The sequence below is a fragment of the Balaenoptera ricei genome, chromosome 18, assembly GCF_028023285.1.
Source record: "Balaenoptera ricei isolate mBalRic1 chromosome 18, mBalRic1.hap2, whole genome shotgun sequence".
Taxonomy (NCBI): Eukaryota; Metazoa; Chordata; class Mammalia; order Artiodactyla; family Balaenopteridae; genus Balaenoptera; species Balaenoptera ricei.
The window spans coordinates 25,867,276-25,882,507 of NC_082656.1; the positions used below are offsets into that span (position 1 = coordinate 25,867,276).

At 36.1% G+C, this 15,232-nt stretch overlaps 1 protein-coding gene across 5 annotated transcripts in view; it reads left to right on the forward strand.

The window, feature by feature from the left end:
- ELF1 (E74 like ETS transcription factor 1) overlaps window positions 1–15,232 on the forward strand; it is a 104,845-nt gene that overhangs the window by 43,841 nt on the left and 45,772 nt on the right. For 4 of the 5 annotated variants that reach the window (XM_059902557.1, XM_059902561.1, XM_059902558.1 and 1 more), the window contains exon 2: window positions 8,055–8,353. In XM_059902557.1, coding sequence (XP_059758540.1) covers window positions 8,282–8,353 — 72 coding nt within the window. In that variant the 5' untranslated portion in view covers window positions 8,055–8,281. Of the gene's footprint in view, window positions 1–7,418; window positions 7,450–8,054; window positions 8,354–15,232 lie in introns of those variants that run through there. The other variant, XM_059902560.1, reaches the window with a different exon arrangement.

The window sequence follows — 15,232 nt, forward strand, 5'->3', positions numbered from 1 at the left end:
TATTCCCAGTCGCTCTTCTGGTGCAGGGGATCAGATACCCTGTTTTTACAAATCTGACTGGCTGCATTTTTCTCATACCTTTTGGGGCATCATGAAGAGCCACTTCAGCCCTGTTAATGAATTTGAAGTTTTTCTTACAGGCAGTGGAAGCCACTGATTAGGTTTTTTTAAATTAATTAATTATTTATTTATTTTGGGCTGCGTTGGGTCTTTGTTGCTGCACGCGGGCTTTCTCTAGTTGTGGTACACGGGGGCTACTCTTTGTTGCAGTGAATGGGCTTCTTGTTGTGGTGGCTTCTCTTGTTGCGGAGCATGGGCTCTAGGCGCGCGGGCTTTAGTAGTTGTGGCACGCGGGCTCAGTAGTTGTGGCTTGCGGGCTCTAGAGCACAGGCTCAGTAGTTGTGGCACACAGGCTTAGTTGCTCTGCAGCATGTGGGATCTTCCCGGACCAGGGCTCGAGCCTGTGTTCTTAACCACTGCGTCACCAGGGAAGTCCCTTTTTTTTTTTTTTGATTGAAGTATAGTTGATTTACAGTATTGTGTTGGTTAGTTTTAAGTAGAGAAGTAAGTTGATCATATTTTCATTTTTGGTTAATCACTCCTATTGCAGGGTGAAGAACCACAAGGGGAGCTAGAGTAAAGGTAGTAAGGACCCATCAATTGAACACATAGAGCTGCTATCACCTAATAATACAATCTGTGGCCATTAAGCTTTTTATGTAACCTTTGATTTTGTTTTCACCTGATGATGTGTCTCTTCCTAAGAGTGAAACTTCTCCTGACAGAGTAACAGTCTCTTCTAGAAGAGTATTTTGCAGTGTGGGAGTTAGAGATGGCAGGAGCCGTGTCCTGTAGCAAAATCTCCTGTGGGACTTCACAGCAACATCCCTGGCTTTTCCCCTTCACTTTGGGCCAGAATGAAACGCTGTCATTGATGGGAATCTGCCGTATTCTCAGATGAGGGAACCATTGCACTAGAGCGTATCTTTTCTCTGATGATAATATTAAACAGGGGAATAAACAGCCACAGAAATGAAACAGTTTTCTTGTGAGCTGATTCTTGTTTGTTACAGAAAGAAAAATTTTAACTGCCTGATCAGGTCTGGCTGATAAGCACATTTCAGCATATTTGTGTTCCCGAGCTAGGTGTGTTTTTGTCAGAGTTTAGATTTTGCGTGCTGGAGGGAAGAAAGTTCCTTCAGTCAGTTTATTTGCATAATAAAAACACCAATAAATGACATTTTTGACAATTATCACTTTCAGCCATTTGGAGAAAGTAAAATTTTTTTTTCGTGACCAAGGTTAAAAGACTATCTGATTACTGTTGGGTATTTCTCTTTGGTTTTAAATTCTCTTGTTTTCAGAACATGTTCAGAAAAAGGGTTAATCTTGAGACCACAGGTATGAACATGTCTAGGTATGTGATATGGTTTTGCAAGGTGCTACAAATGCTGCCTGAGTGTAATGTGACACCAGGTAGGCCCAAGTGGCCAATGATGGGAAGTGGAGAACAATGTGAAAGAACCGGCCTTTCAGGTCTGGGGAGTGAGTAATTGCAGCCTGTCCTCTGAGTACTGGAACTGTTCTGGGGTGTCAGCAAAAAGGCCAAGCATAGAGAAGTCAGCCTGTTCCCTTGATCATATTGACTTTGTGGGTTTTTTGTTGTTGTTGTTGTTGCTTTTTCACTTTAACATGGTTGAAGCTAAGGTGAGCTTATTCAGGTTTCCAAGGCCTGCTTTGGCTTTGCATATATCACCAGAATACAAAAAACATCAATCTGTGTTTCATTCACATGGAAATAAAAATATACTTTTGAAAAAGATCCAAGTACTTCACTTCCCGGCCTCCCCCTCAGTTTCAATGAAAGATGCCTAAAGCAGCGGAGCTACTTAAGAGATACAGATGGTTATATATATGGTACTTATATGATTCCAAGAACATACTTTTAAACTTTTTCTACATTTTGTTGAATTCCTTGAATATTTGAAATGAGTTAAAGGTGGTAGTATAGAAACATTTTCTTTTTGAATTAAGAGAACCCTGAACGCAGTAGGGAATGATTTGCTCCTCTGTGACATTTACTTGTATTTTTTCCTCTTCTATTTTGTGTATAGAGTACATGATTTAGAGAGTGCTATGCAGTGAGATTTATTTTACAATTAGTGTCTTTTTTTGTTTGTTTGTTTCCTTATTCAGTAGAAACTGAGAGACTACCCTTGTTGGGGGAGGTTAAAGTCTGGTTACTTAACTGTAACTACATTTTGGTGTGTTTATTATTTTTTTCTTATCTACAAGTTTTTAGTGTGATAGCAATATTGTATTCAAAGAACTAGCAAGAAAAATGTCAATGAAATTTATTTTAAAGTATTTTAATGAGTTATTGTGGTAGCTTTATAAAAAGGCTTACTGATGTTTCCTTTTCACTTTTTTAGGCTGAGTGAAGGTAAAGCAAGATAGTATGATATGATAGAACTTGGAAACGAACAACAATAGTAAAATTTTAAGATTTAAAACAGTAATAGAAAAATCTAGAAACTCCTCTTTTTCAGTTATTCCACATAAAAATGTGACTGAAAATGATTTACCAGGTAACAAATGTGTGTAAGGGATTTCTTATTTGTCCAGATATTCTACTAATGAAAAATACTAATGAAGTTCTATTAATGTAGAGAATTGGGCTGGGAATTGGGGAAAAGCAGAGAATTGTTGCTTTCTTTGTCATTAACTGTCTGTGTGACCTTGGACAAGTCAGACTGCGCTAGGCCCAAATTCTCTAACTGTTCAACAAATGAATCGTCCTAGGTAATCCTTACATCTTTTTTAGTTCTAAAAGTGCGTGATTCCACACTTTTCAGATTGAGAATGGGCAGACCCTTGGAAGATTGTATAGAATTTATCTTGATACCACTGATTTATTATTTTCATTTCTGCTGGGAGCTAATATAAAGCATTCTACCATACTAGGATACAGCTGGAAAGGCCTAGCTATGGTCTGTTACGGAAGAATTCCAGTCATTACAGTTTATGGATTTATTGCTTGCTTCTCATTCTAACTTGAATAGCTTCTCTTCTCTCACGTTTCTTACTCTATTTTCTTTAATTTTTATTGTATTTCTTCTAGTTTCATGGTTTTTCCAGTATACTTCCTGTTCTTACGATGGGTATATCTGTATGCTGAAAAGGGTGGTTTATCAGGTTGCCACTTCATGTAAAAATACTTTCCGTTCAGGTACTTGGCATCTGGGGTTACTAAGTAGTTCCAGTTATTTAGATACTCCCCGCCTTATAAATACACACACACGCACAGTCTGAATACTTTATTAGAGATAGTCATTCAAATTAAAGGTAGTCTTTCAACCACCCATTGCTCTAAGCTGGTGTATTTTGCCTTCTTTGGGCCAGAACTGTCTAATCTAAAAACTTATTCCTCTTTTGTTTGATTGGTTCCCTTTGTCAGTTTTCATATTGAGCATAATGAGTTGGTAGCCTAATAACTTCCAAAGGTTGGCAGTGATTTTTTTTAAATATCATTATGAATTAATGGGTTTATAGACCCTTGTGTTTAAAGCCCTTTTGAAGGGAACTTAAATTTGCATTCAGTTAGGGATTAGAAAGCAAGTGTGAAAAGTATTAAAAACTGATTTTGACTATCATATGTTTATAATACCTGAAATCTTTTATAATAAGTTATATAACAATTAACCATTTGAGTTGGTTGTAGTAGAAAGTAACGTGTCTGAGGGTTTTGTATTTACAATCAGTAAATTCATTTTGTTTGGATTAGGGACATAATGGAACTCTGTGTTAAGGGAGGCTTGCCAGACAGGGTGTGGTCCTAACCTTGAAGCAACTGGATTTATCAAACAGGTGCCAAATTTTTAGGCACTGGAGTAGAATTATACTTTTGTTGATAATGGGGCTATGGTATTCTTTGTGGAGTCTAGCAAATAGCTGTGGTAAAGGAGACTCCCAGGGAGTATGGAAATGAGACTTAAGGAATAATTTGTTATCTGGCAAGCATGTGTTACATATCTCTTGTACTGTACATAGATTATAATGAAGCTAATGTTTATTGAGTAAAATTTATATGCCAAGCATTCTGCACATACATTCGCATCTCATCTTCACAGAAACTCTAGATTTTGGGGTTGTTATGCCCATTTTACAGAATGAGAAAACTGTGGCTTATACCTATTTTGCAGGAAGAAGAGACTGACACTAAGTAAGTAACTTGTCCAAAGTCACAGTGCAGAAGATTCAAACCCAAGTGGTCTGATTCCAGAGCCTGTGCTCCTAACCGTTTTGCTTGAGCTACTACTTTACCTTAAATTTGAAGCTTAGTTTGGCAATAAGCGGTGAGGACCTCATTGATGAGACATTCCTTTGGCATGTCTCCTTGAAGAATAAGAATATGGTCCTTACCGAGTTGAAAGATATTGACAGCCAGCTTGGGGAGTTTTTATTATTTGGTGGATTCCCAACTGGATGACTGCACAGAACTGTGCAAGTAAGTTAACTGTCTGTGTCTGTGTGTTGAATGAATAGTTTTCACTTTTTACTTGTTATTTTATAAAGACTAAGTGACACTTTGAAAGTGAAATATGTTTGGGAGCTATTAATACAGCAAAGTGTTCCTGAATATAATACATATAGCTAAGGGTTAGTAAATTCAACCAATTTTTAAATTTCCTAAAGACCTTATAATTTTGTTAGAGTAGAAAAAAGGCCTCTGCTTTACCCTGAGTACCCATGTTTTTTCCACACTAGAGCAGATTTGAGGAGTAAAATGATAAGTTTAGTTTTGGACATGTTTTAGACACGTTGACTCTGAGAGCCACTGACATGGACTTATCCAGTAGGCAGTTTAGTGAGTGGATTTGGACATTAGGAGCTGAACTAGAGAAGGAAATTTGTTTTTTCTAATTTGATATATGTATTTACTTAGAAACCTGGGTTCTAGAGAATTCCCTGGCATGGCGGTCCAGTGGTTAAGACTCAGCGCTTCCACTGCAGGGGACACGATTTCCATCCCTGGCCGGGGAACTAAGATCCCGCAAGCTGCGCGGTGCGGCCTAAATAAATAAATAAGAAGAAAAAAACATTAAAAAGAAAAAGAAACCTGTGTTCTGAACTATTACAGCATAAAGGATTTGGGTAGATTTAGAGGCTGTGTATTGTAGTCATGGACACAGAGTCCTGATTTAGGAGATGAAGATTCTAGTTGTAATTCTGTTAATGCTTTCAGATTGTGAGACCTTGGACACAGGACTCAGTTTACTCATGAAAAATTGAATCATTGATCTAGGTGTCCAGTCTAATCTCTTGCTGAAAAAATTTTAATACACTGAGGCTGTGTTATTTAAGTTCCTCTAATATGTATGGGTGGTACCTCTGGATCAGGAATTAGAAAAATTCTTCCCAAGAACCACCTTGGTGCCGTAGGCTGTATAACTACTCAGAGAAGAGGAAGAGCAGTGGGATAGAGTGAAAGAAGACAGAGGGTCAGAGGCCTATTGAAGCCAATAAAATAATGCAGGAGCTTTCCTTTACTTACACGTTTTCAGTTTATGAACTTCTGTATAGAAATGAACAGAATAAAGGTATCTCTTCCTATCCTAACAGAGGCTTAGTGATCATGGGCTGTCATTTCAGTTTTGGTTGATTACTGTTGGTTCCTAGTGTGTACTGTAAGATATAGGTATGTTGATTGCTTGTCCTTATTTTTGAGACTAAAAAAAACATTTGGTAAAGAACAGTAGCACTGTGGAGGTGCTAGTAAGAAAAGGTTTGTGACTGCAATGAGAAAGAAAGTGAAACTTTACACAGATGTGTTCACATTGGTCATTGGGACAGTGTCACCTTTGTATTTATGAATAAATGGATTTTGGAATAGTCTTTTGGAATCTAACCTTTTACAGAGAGACTTTTCTATCAGGAAACATCCCTTGATTCTGGTTATACTTTCTTACTGTGGTTCTTTAAGTTTAGAATAATGATTTCTGTATTATCAAAAGTATTACAGTAATTCTTTCAAAGAACATATATAGAGTGTAAATATCTGTGATAGTTTTTCAAAACAATATCTGTCATTAATGTTATCCTTTTTATTATTAGTATTATATTATTATCATTAATCCTTTTTATTATTATTACCAAACCACACAGGTTTGGCAGGTACAGAAGAAACTTTAGACAATGGTTATTTACCCAGAGAAGTTTTGCTCTAATTATTGTGGTGCCTGGTACATAGCTTTGCAAATAATAGACACTGAAACACGTACTCAATTGAATTAGGGGGACATAATTTTCAAGTGTGAGACAGTGTACAGTTAGTGCTAATTTGGTGGTAGGGGCAGTAAGTGCTGTATTTTTGAAGGCCCATGTAGGTCAAGGCATAGAGGTCGGGAGGCTCTGTGAAAGAAATGGGACTTGAGCATTGAAGGATAGAGAAGATGCGAATGGGAACTGAGAAGTGGGAGGGGAATTCCAGGAACGGGGGCTAGTAGAAGTTGAAAACAGAGGTAAGAATGAATGTAGTTTGTGTGGAGGACCAAAGAAGGAAAGCCTAGTACAGAAGAATTGGGTGAGAGTTTAAAGGAAAATATTGTATGTATGTTTTATGTTTCTATGTCTGTCTGATGAATTTTGGTCAAAGTACTTTCCCCCGCACCAGACATGGTGCAGTACTCAAAAACTACCTAAATAGTAGTGCTAAAAATACTTTCCCAGTGTTGGAGTTGAAGTCTTTATTAAAAGAGATGGAGTGGGTGTGGGAAACTGCTGGGTTAGAATTTAGTGAGTAGAAATATTGAATTGAATTGAATTCTTAACTCTTTTTTTTTTGATTTCCTGTTAGGGAAACCACAGTCATCTATGATGACCCCTAGAGTCTGCAATATGTAGGAAATTGGCTTTACCGAAATTAGGAAAATGAGTATGTGATTTAGCTAGCACTTACTGGCTGGATTTAAGTTTTCAGGGAAACTGATTCACGAGATCAGCTTCATTCCTGAACTTGTCTCTTTAAAATTAAAATTGTAAATGCTGTTTCAAAGAACTAGATGTTACTTAATGTGATTATTTTCATGTTTTGTCTTTTCATGTCGTATTTATGGCCATAACCGTATGAAGCAATATTTAATAAAATTGTGATAAACTTTTAATTTCCTTTTACTTTTGTTAGTAGTGGTAACTTTAAAAAAAAATGTTAAATATGCAAACATCTTTGGCAGGCACTCTTTAAAGCTTTTCTCCCTCTGCTGTGAAATTGTTTTCACTCTTAAGTTGCGTTTCTGTTTTTCTATTGTAAAGTGCACTTCTTTGCATGTTCTAATTTGCCATGACGTGGTCAAGTGCTGTTTCCTTCCTGTTGCTTGCAAGCCTGTGCTAGAGATAAGGATACATTTCAGTGCATTAAAAAAGAAGCCACCGAAGACAGGCTTAAGCATGGTAAAGCATTCTACTTATCAGAAACCTTTTTAAAAAACAGAAAGAGTGAGCTTTATTTCTGCTTATTTTTAAAAGCTCTTAAAATAGTACTATTAAACTTTAAATGTATTAGACAGATTTTAAATCCTTATATATATTAGGCCTAACAAGGATACTGTGTGAATGTTTCTATTAAGGCAAAAATATATGTTATGAAATTACTCATGGAGTAGGAATTCCTATGTGTGTGGTTTGCTAGGTTAGTAGAAAGAAGGAAATTGTTTATATATCCTTTATTGCAATTACAAAAACCTAGTTATGGCTGGGTGGATTTTTTTTTTTTTTTTTTTTAATAAATAGTACTTTGTAGTTTAATGGGGGTTGGGGGGGGAGAATGGCTTCATTTTCAGTAATGAGAGGTGATCTTATCTTAGCAGGAATGAAATCTTAAAAGAAAATATATGTCTAGTTTTTTTAAAAAAAAACAACAACCCTGTATTCACGAGTCATGTTGGTTTTGTTTAAAAACATTAACAAAAAAATGCTTTGGAGACATTGCTGTCTGTATTAACTGTTATATTCAAAATAGTATGATTGCTTTCTCATAACTAACTTGTGTTTTTCAGGTCAAGAAGTTCTAGAGAAGAAAAATTTCAGAAAAATTGCCTCAATTTAAGTAAAATCCCAGTGAACCAAGAAAATTTGAAGCACCTTCCCTAAAGAAAACCTGGTATACAGTAACTTCACAGACTTAGCTTGGGTTATTTACACAAATTGGTCACTGGACTCTGCTGCCTGGTACTTGAACCTGTTTGGAATTTTTCTCATGTGGATCTAAGGGGAATGCTTTATTATGGCTGCTGTTGTCCAACAGAACGACCTAGTATTTGAATTTGCTAGTAACGTCATGGAGGATGAACAACAGGTATGAATGAGACTCAGAAAATTGGATTTTAATAAATTTATTATTTTGCTTTTTCTATTTGTCTCAAAATTATTTCCTTTAAAAGGCAGTAGGAGAAACTTTATTAATGTAAAAATTTAGATATTAAAAATGTGGAGGTAATGTGATTTTATGTGTTAAGTACTAGTTAGTTAATTCATTAAGAAAGAATCTTATCCTTAGCTTTGATGTGGTAACAGGGATATAATACTTCTGGGGTTAGCTTGTTTTTCTGTAAAATGAGACTTAACAGGAAATACCTTAAGTAATTATTTCAGAGTACTTTGAAAAGTTCTAGATGACATACTGACAAGACATGTAAATTTTTTCTTAGGACCGGTGATTGTAATAGTTGCTTGCAATTACACAGTTTTAATATATGTGGTTAATTAAGATTTATAATCCTGGACTGTTCCTTCAAGGGGATGGAAAGATGTTAGCAGTCTCATTATCAGACATCATTTCAGTCCAAAGCATGTGACTCTGAGGAAGTTACTTCTCTAGATCCTGATTTCCTCATCTGCTGAATGAAGGGATTGAACTGAAGAATTTCTAAACTGGCTTTCCTTTATTGAATTTATACAAGATGTGTAAATTACTATTTCTAGAGTGTAAGAAAGATCCAAGAGATAATGAGAAAAGGACTGAGTTAATTCTGGTCTCCCCCCTCCCCACTAGAGGTTCTTGGGACTTTATAACTTACTTCATTTTGAACAGGTTATTTGGGAATGTAAGACGTGATGTGAGAGAAATCGTATGTTAGAAAGATTCATTGTACTGGGAAAAATATTTTGAGGGCTAGTAGACTTAAAATAATGTCTAATAAAGTTGATTTAAATATTGAAATAAGCCTAATCCTAAATATCTAACTTTAATAGGCCAATTATAATGTATCATGCTTTTATTCTAGGTGATTCTTACTTTTGGCAGGGTATTGTAATTTCTTAGTTCTTTGTATTGTACTGTTGAGTGAAGAGACAGAAAAAAACATTTATAAATAAACCTACAAACGGTGAGAATTTCGATTAAGGTGCTGTAAAATCAAGGTGAGCTTTGGCTAGGGAGGAAAAAAGTGTGAGGGAGAAGATTGCATCCCAATTAAAAATAGTTTATGGATTTAATCTAGGGACAATAGAAAAGACATTTTAGAAGGAGAAAGTGTTTTGAATATGTTTTAAAACAGTATGTTTCTGTATACGTTAAGGTTTGAAAACTGTGTGTTTACTGTGCAGCCCTTGAAGATGAAAGATGTGGTGAGGTTTGTTCTTGGGATGTGGCCACAGGGGACGGCTTTGACACTCTTCAACCATAAGAAATACGTTTTACATCATGGTGCAGCATTCATACATGTGTCTATATAGCCTTAGAAAAAGTTTTCCAAGACAGTACCTACCCTTACCATCTATGATATACTTAGTTTAACTTGGAGAGGTTATTAATGATTTTGGATAGGGAGATGTACTCATACCTTAACATCAGAATGCACGTATATATTTTTTCTTATTTATTTATTTATTTATCTATCTACCTATTTATTTATAAAAAGTTATTTATCTTTTATCTAACAAAATATATTAGTTTTTTCATATATTATTATAAGGACTTAACAAATGTGAAACATGGGGCAAATACTATCATCCCTATTTTACAATGAGGAAATTGAGAGAATAGATAGGTTGAGTGACTTACCCGAAGTCATACATACAGTTGGTAAATAGTGGAGCTACAGCTTGAACCCAAGCAGTTTGACTCTCACTAATGATGTTGGATACTCTTGCCATGATGTATGCTGATTGTACTGTATTATAATCAGTTGGCCAGGTTTAGGGTTTTTCCATCTGTGGCCATGAGCACAGCAGACTTAACTTGATGCTTGCAGGGGTAGATCCAGTAGTGTCAGATTTATTAGCATCTTATCTATTAAGTAGATGTAGCTCTACTTTGTTGTTTTTTTGTTTCCTTAAATTTGTTTTTGGTATAAAAGTCATAGCATGCCAATTATAAAACAAGTCATCTAATAGAAAAAGAAAGTAAATAGTGAGAGTCTCTTTTCACTTACTGTCCCTAATCCTGTTCCCCCCAGAAGATACCAGTATTGACTATTTGATGTGTAAGTTTTTGGACAAAGGCCTAAACAAAAGAACAATATACATACATACCAACCTATATACACAGGTTGTTTTTAAGATACAGATGAAAGAATGTAATATCTTTTTTGTGACTTATTTTCACTTAATGTATTATATATATTTGTGTGTATGTATGCTGGCTCTGCATCATTTATTTTTCCACATGGTGGATGGATTATAATTTATTTTACCAGTATTTGATCATGGACAGTTGGCTGTTCTCACTAGATTACTAATATATTATAAATGAATATCCTTGTTTGGGAGGCAATAGACCTATAATGGTTAAGAGCTCAGATATTGGAGTCAGAGCACCTGGATTTGAATCTTTGCTCCACTACTTATTATCTCTGTGACCTTGGGCAAGTTACTTAACCTCCCTGTGTCTTAGTTTCCTTATCTGCAAAACACGGATCATAATAACAGACTTGATATTGTAGTTAGGGTTGTGAAAATTAAATGTGTTGATGTATATATAAAGTTCTTAGAACTATGCCTGGCACATAGTAATATTTACTGAGCACTGTCATTTTATTACTTCACACGCACGCGCATGAAGTGTGTAGTGTATCTTTGTACACTTGTGTGACTATTTCTGTAGTAAATTTTTAAAAGTAGAGTTACTGAGTTTACTAAGAGTATATTCAAAAAACTGTATCAGTTTCTACTACCACTAACAGTATATTTCCCAAACCATCACTAACAGAAATCCTTTTTTTCTTTTTGTTCAGTCTTTGGGTGAAAAAAATTCCATTTAAAAAAATTACATTTTACCATTTAATTTGCATTTTCTTGACTACTAGTATTGAGGTTGTGGGATTGTTCCATTAGCTTTATTTATTGTTGATTTGAATTTTCTTTGAATTAATAGTATCCTTTTGCCTGGTAGGAGTTCTTTATATATTATGAATTTACATCAGTGTCATTGTCTTCTAATTCATTGTACAGTTAATGGTTAACTCTCTTTTTGTGATATGTGATGCAGATATTTTGTCCCAATCTGGTACTGTCTTTTAACAATATGATATCTTGTGCCCTATAGAAATTTTAAATATTTATGTCATAAAATTTACCAATTTTTTTGGTGATTTTCGTTTAGGAAAGCTTTTCTTACCCCTAAAACTATTAAATATTCTCTTATATTTTCTCCTAGTATATATTATAGGTTTAACTCCTTAGTCCATATGAAATCTACTTTTTAAAAAAAAAATTAATTTATTTTATTTTATTTATTTTTGGTTGTGTTGGGTCTTCGTTGCTGTGTGTGGGCTTTCTCTAGTTGCGGCGAGCGGGGGCTCCTCTGAGTTGCGGTGCGCAGGCTTCTCACTGCAGTGACTTTTCTTGTTGCGGAGCACAGGCTCTAGGCGCACGGGCTTCAGTAGCTGTGGCTCGCGGGCTCTAGAGCACAGGCTCAGTAGTTGTGGAGTATGGGCTTAGTTGCTCCGCGGCATGTAGGATCTTCCCGGACCAGGGCTCGAACCCGTGTCGCCTGCATTGGCAGGCGGATTCTTAACCACTGCACCACCAGGGAAGCCCTGAAATCTACTTTTGTAGATTGTGTGGTATAGGGATCTGATGACTCTCCTCTCCCACAAATGGGGATATTGGCCCTTCACCATTTATTGAGTGTTTTATGATTTCCACACTTAGACTGCTGCCTCTGTTGTATACTAAATTACCATATGTATAGACTTTAGTTTTGAATTTGCCGTAGTGTATTTTATTCCATTTACCTGTTTTGTGTTGTGCCAATCTCACATTGCTTTCATTAGTATCACTTCATAGATTTGATATCTGATAAAGATATTCTTCCCCCCCCAAAATTGGGATAGAGTTTTGAATGAATTTTAGAGCTGACTTGTTAAGTTACATAACTCTGTTGGGATTTTGACTTCTCAAAGTTAAGAAGTATTTGTATCTTTAAAATAAGTTGTTCTGTTTTATGATCCTATATTGGTTTAATTGGTTGGTCTTTATAAAATCACTATTTGAAGGTACCAGATTAGAATGTATTTCCTGTTTTTAGTTATGGTCTGTGGTTATTAATGTAGTCCTCTAAAAAAACTGACACCATTAATGTGTGGTTGCCACCACCTTGATCATTTTCCCTTATATCAATTCCTACTCTTTTCAGAATTGCTTGGAAGAACTTTGGGCAGGGTTGAGGAAAGGGGTGTTGGAAAAGAAATATCAATATTGTTGGTGCTGACAAGCCATTTAGATGTCTGTTCTTGCTATCCATTCCAAACTGGGCCTATTTGTAGGTGAGAGGGAGGTACTTCTGTGGGAGAGCAACACTGTCAGTATTGAATTACAGGATACTTTTATTTGAAAGTGCCTTGGTTTGACCTTATTGAACAGGTATGTTTGCCTGGTGAATGTATGAGAATAAAAAGAAAGCTGAAGGTTGTGGACCTAAGTTTCTAAAGAGAAGGAAACTTGACTATATGCTCAAATATTCCAGAAGTTAATTGAGTGAAAAACAGCTGTTAGTTTAATGCTTTTTATAATTTTGATATATTATTATACTATATGTTTTTTCAGTTGTTGGTTCTAAAAGTAGAACTTAGCAAATCATAGTTATTTGTGCTTAACAGACTTAGCTCACTAGGGAGAACCTTGGTGACATGCTAGGGAAAGTAAAACAAATATTTTTATAGAATCCCGTCCCAATGTAAGAAGGTGGTCTTATGACTTTCGTTCTTAGGGTGTAAATTGGCTCACTCTGCTGATTCCTAGAAGCTAAAGTGTAAACTGCTGTCTTTTCACCAAGCTGCCCGTTAATTCTCATTCAGTGTTTGGCAATCACTACCCAGTGTAACAGAGGTCAGCACAGAGTGCTGTGGATGGATACAGAGAAAGGAGCCTTTGACGGCGCTGCAACTTTGGGAAAGCTTCACCATGGAAATTACATTTGCACTGGACCTTGAAGGAAGATCCAGTTTATCTGACAGATGAAGAAGAAGTGTTTCAGAACAGTGGACTGTACCAGAACTTTTGATGCATTTCTCTTGACTGTATAATCAAACTAAACACCTTAACTTACGGTTAGAAGCTTTTCATAGTGACTGTTTCATGCTCTTTTCTTTCTTGTACTACATTAGTTTTGCCAGCCTACTGTATGATTTTCCCAAATGGTTTTCTGCTTCCCTACTGTTTGATCTTCCACATTCATACCTGTTACCTGTTTAAGTTCTAATCATCTTTCAGGATTTTAGGACAAAACCTACTTATTCCAGGAACTTATCCTAAAATCATCCCTTCAGGAATTAACAACTTTATCCTGTTATTCCTACATGACTTAATGTCATTATCATACATTTGCCATGTTAAGTTTTTATATATACATTATTAACTTCACAGATAAGTGCTAAACTACTTGAAGAAAGGGTTGCCTCCCCCCTTAATATTCCCCATGCCTTTAACATAATTTATAATACATTTATTGGTTGAATCCTCTTAAAGATTTTTCTTCCTTCTCTTAATCTTGTTGGTAAAATGGTGTGGGATCTATATCTGTTCAGTTATGGCCCTTATTACATCAGAAGGCCTTTTTTTTTGGTTTGTTTTCTTTTGTTTTTTTAACATCTTTATTGGAGTATAATTGCTTTACAAAGGGGTGTTAGTTTCCGCTTTATAACAAAGTGAAACAGCTATACATATACATATATCCCTATATCTCCTCCCTCTTGCGTCTCCCTCCCTCCCACCCTTCCTATCCCACCCCTCCAGGTGGTCACAAAGCACTGAGCCGATCTCCCTGTGCTATGCGGCTGCTTCTCACTAGCTATCGATTTTACATTTGGTAGTGTATATATGTCCATGCCACTCTCTCACTGCGTCCCAGCTTACCCTTCCCCCTCCCCGTGTCCTTAAGTCCATTCTCTAGTAGGTCTGTGTCTTTATTCCCGTCTTGCCCCTAGGTTCTTCATGACCACTTTCTTTTTTCCCCCATATATATGTGTTAGCATACGGTATTTGTTTTTCTCTTTCTGACTTACTTCACTCTGTATGACAGACTCTAGGTCCATCCACCTCACTACAAATAACTCAATTTCGTTTCTTTTCATGGCTGAGTAATATTCCATTGTATGTATGTGCCACATCTTCTTTATCCATTCATCTGTCGACGGACACTTAGGTTGCTTCCATGTCCTGGCTATTGTAAATAGAGCTGCAATGAACATTTTGGTACATGACTCTTTCTGAATTATAGTTTTCTCAGGGTATATGCCCAGTAGTGGGATTGCTGGGTCATATGGTAGTTCTATTTTTAGTTTTTTAAGGAACCTCCATACTGTTCTCCATAGTGACTGTATCAATTTACATTCCCACCAACAGTGCAAGAGGGTTCCCTTTTCTCCACACCCTCTCCAGCATTTATTGTTTGTAGATTTTTTGATGATGCCCATTCTGACTGGTGTGAGGTGATACCACATTGTAGTTTTGACTTGCATTTCTCTAATGATTAATGATGTTGAGCATTTTTTCATATGTTTGTTGGCAATCTGTATATCTTCTTTGGTGAAATGTCTGTTTAGGTCTTCTGCCCATTTTTGGATTGGGTTGTTTGTTTTTTTGATATTGAGCTGCATGTGCTGCTTGTAAATTTTGGAGATTAATCCTTTGTCAGTTGCTTCATTTGCAAATATTTTCTCCCACTCCATCAGAAGGCCTTTGAATGAGAGGTGATATCCTGCCCCACAACTCTCTTGACTACAGTACTTTTTTT